Below are 1,957 nucleotides of genomic sequence, written 5' to 3' on the forward strand. Positions count from 1 at the left end.
CATTTCGCGAGCAGACATTTAGTGCCCCTGAGGTTTACATTCTTGCATATGAAGAAGAAGAAGAAAATAATAATAATAATAACAGCAACAAAAATACAGTGTTGTACAACTTTTCAGTATTACATTCACTGGCTGAAAAATACTTGCGCAAATCAGTGCAGCCCGTCATACCTCGACACACACAAAAAAAAAAAAAATTGTCAGACTCAGTTGAATCAGAACCAGAATCCAGCAAGCATTCACCAGAGCAGCGCGCTATATCATAGTATACCAACATACACACGCGCGCGAAAAGTCACGGCACAGATCACTGTTCACCACGGGTGCTTGCCATATTTTCCACTTCCTTTCTTCGCTGCAGTCGTGTATAATATCTCGCTTGACGTGGTTCGGCGTCGTAGGGCTCATCTTCGGAATCCTCAAGCGAGTCCCTGTGCCTTCTGATGAGGAGGTCGTCGTGTTGTTCTAAAAAAGTCATCATATCATGTATTTTGTTGCACTCAGTGGGATTATTGAGAAGTACTTTCTTTCAACTTCCTGAGCGATCTTCAGTTCGTACTTTGACGTGATAGGACGATGTAGTCACGCACTCCGTCATGTAGTGTCTGTCTGAGATCTCCCTTTTGTCCACATACACACGTTATAGTGGGAACAATGCGGAATCGGTGTAGGTACGCCTGAAAGGGTCCATGTTCAGTTACGAACAAAGTGTTGCTTCGTCTCCACGGATGGTTTTTGAGATTTACCCTTTGTCGTACAGCGAAGGTGGACCTTCCAGTAATTGCATGTGTCCATCTCTCTTGCCATGTCGAGAGCAGGTCTTGCTGGAGGATTCGTTTGGCCCATGACCTGGGCGGCAAAATGGAGCTATCCTCATGTTGCAGTCGTGTGGCCTCCTTCGCAAGCCGGTCGGCCCTTTCATTGCCAACGTTATTATTATGAGCCTTGACCCACTTTATACTGATGTGGCTGTTCGTAAGAAGTTGCTGTCTCAATTCTCTGGCCATTGGGTGCGGTGAAAGAGGGTTGCTGATTGCTTTGATGGAAGATAAGCTATCTGACTTGATTACTATCGTGCACTTTAGTGACTGAGCGATTTCTACGGCCTTGCAAATTGCTCTCAGTTCAGCCTGAAAGACTGAATTTGTGTCCCGCAGTTTGCTGTTCCATGTTTCCATTTCTTCGTTATTTTTATAAACCACAAGAGCTGAACCTACCCCTTTATCCGTTTTGGAACCATCCGTGAATATGGTATACGTCCCGGAGTTGTTCGTCTCCCTAAAGATGGTCTGTTTGTCTAGAATATTGGTAGCCGGATGAAGAGTCCACCCTATTGCTTTATTTTCAACTATGTTGGGGCTAAGTGTGGTCTCTCCTATGGTTACTAACTTGTTGAGCCTGAGCTTGACGCACTGTAATTCATATTTGAGTTGCATGTCAATGGGCGCATTACCCGTTATGACATGAAGAGCACTGTTTGCTGTGGTATTGTAGGCCCCTGTTACATAGAGCAAAAATCTTCGCTGGATGGACTCAAGTTTCTTCTTCATCCGAACTGTTGGTGTGTCAAACCATGCAACTGCGCCGTGTGCTATAGATCTGAGAACGACCGCTTTGTAGAGCATGTTCCTGAATTTTGAAGAATACCCCCAATTATTACCTGCGATGCGTTTCAGGTTGAGCAACTTGGCGTCTGCCTTTGTTTTCATTTCTAATGTGCTCTGCCCAGTTGAGTTCGCTGTCGAAGGTGACACCTAGATACTTCAAGTGGTTTACCCGTTTGATAGGCTTGTTGTTTATCCTTATGGATGGCCGAGTTTTGTGTTTCGAGAACCACAGGTATTTTGTTTTATCCAAATCTATTGAGAGATGGTGGTGATCAAGCCATTTTTCAACGATCGCTGCTGCTGCACGTGATCGTTTCGTCACTTCAGTGATTGTGATGCCACTGATTATC

General features: G+C 44.8%; 1 protein-coding gene across 1 annotated transcript; it reads right to left on the bottom strand.

The window, feature by feature from the left end:
- Window positions 1–548: 548 nt before the first annotated feature.
- Window positions 549–1,625, bottom strand: LOC149088366 (uncharacterized). The gene has a single exon (XM_089251957.1). The coding sequence runs from the start codon at window positions 1,623–1,625 to the stop codon at window positions 549–551; it is 1,077 nt and encodes a 358-aa protein (XP_089108083.1).
- Between the last annotated feature and the right edge of the window lie 332 nt (window positions 1,626–1,957).

The sequence above is a fragment of the Pholcus phalangioides genome, unplaced genomic scaffold (assembly GCF_987345545.1).
Source record: "Pholcus phalangioides strain wild (caught in Gottingen) unplaced genomic scaffold, Ppha-v1.0 ptg000003l_1, whole genome shotgun sequence".
NCBI lineage: Eukaryota > Metazoa > Arthropoda > Arachnida > Araneae > Pholcidae > Pholcus > Pholcus phalangioides.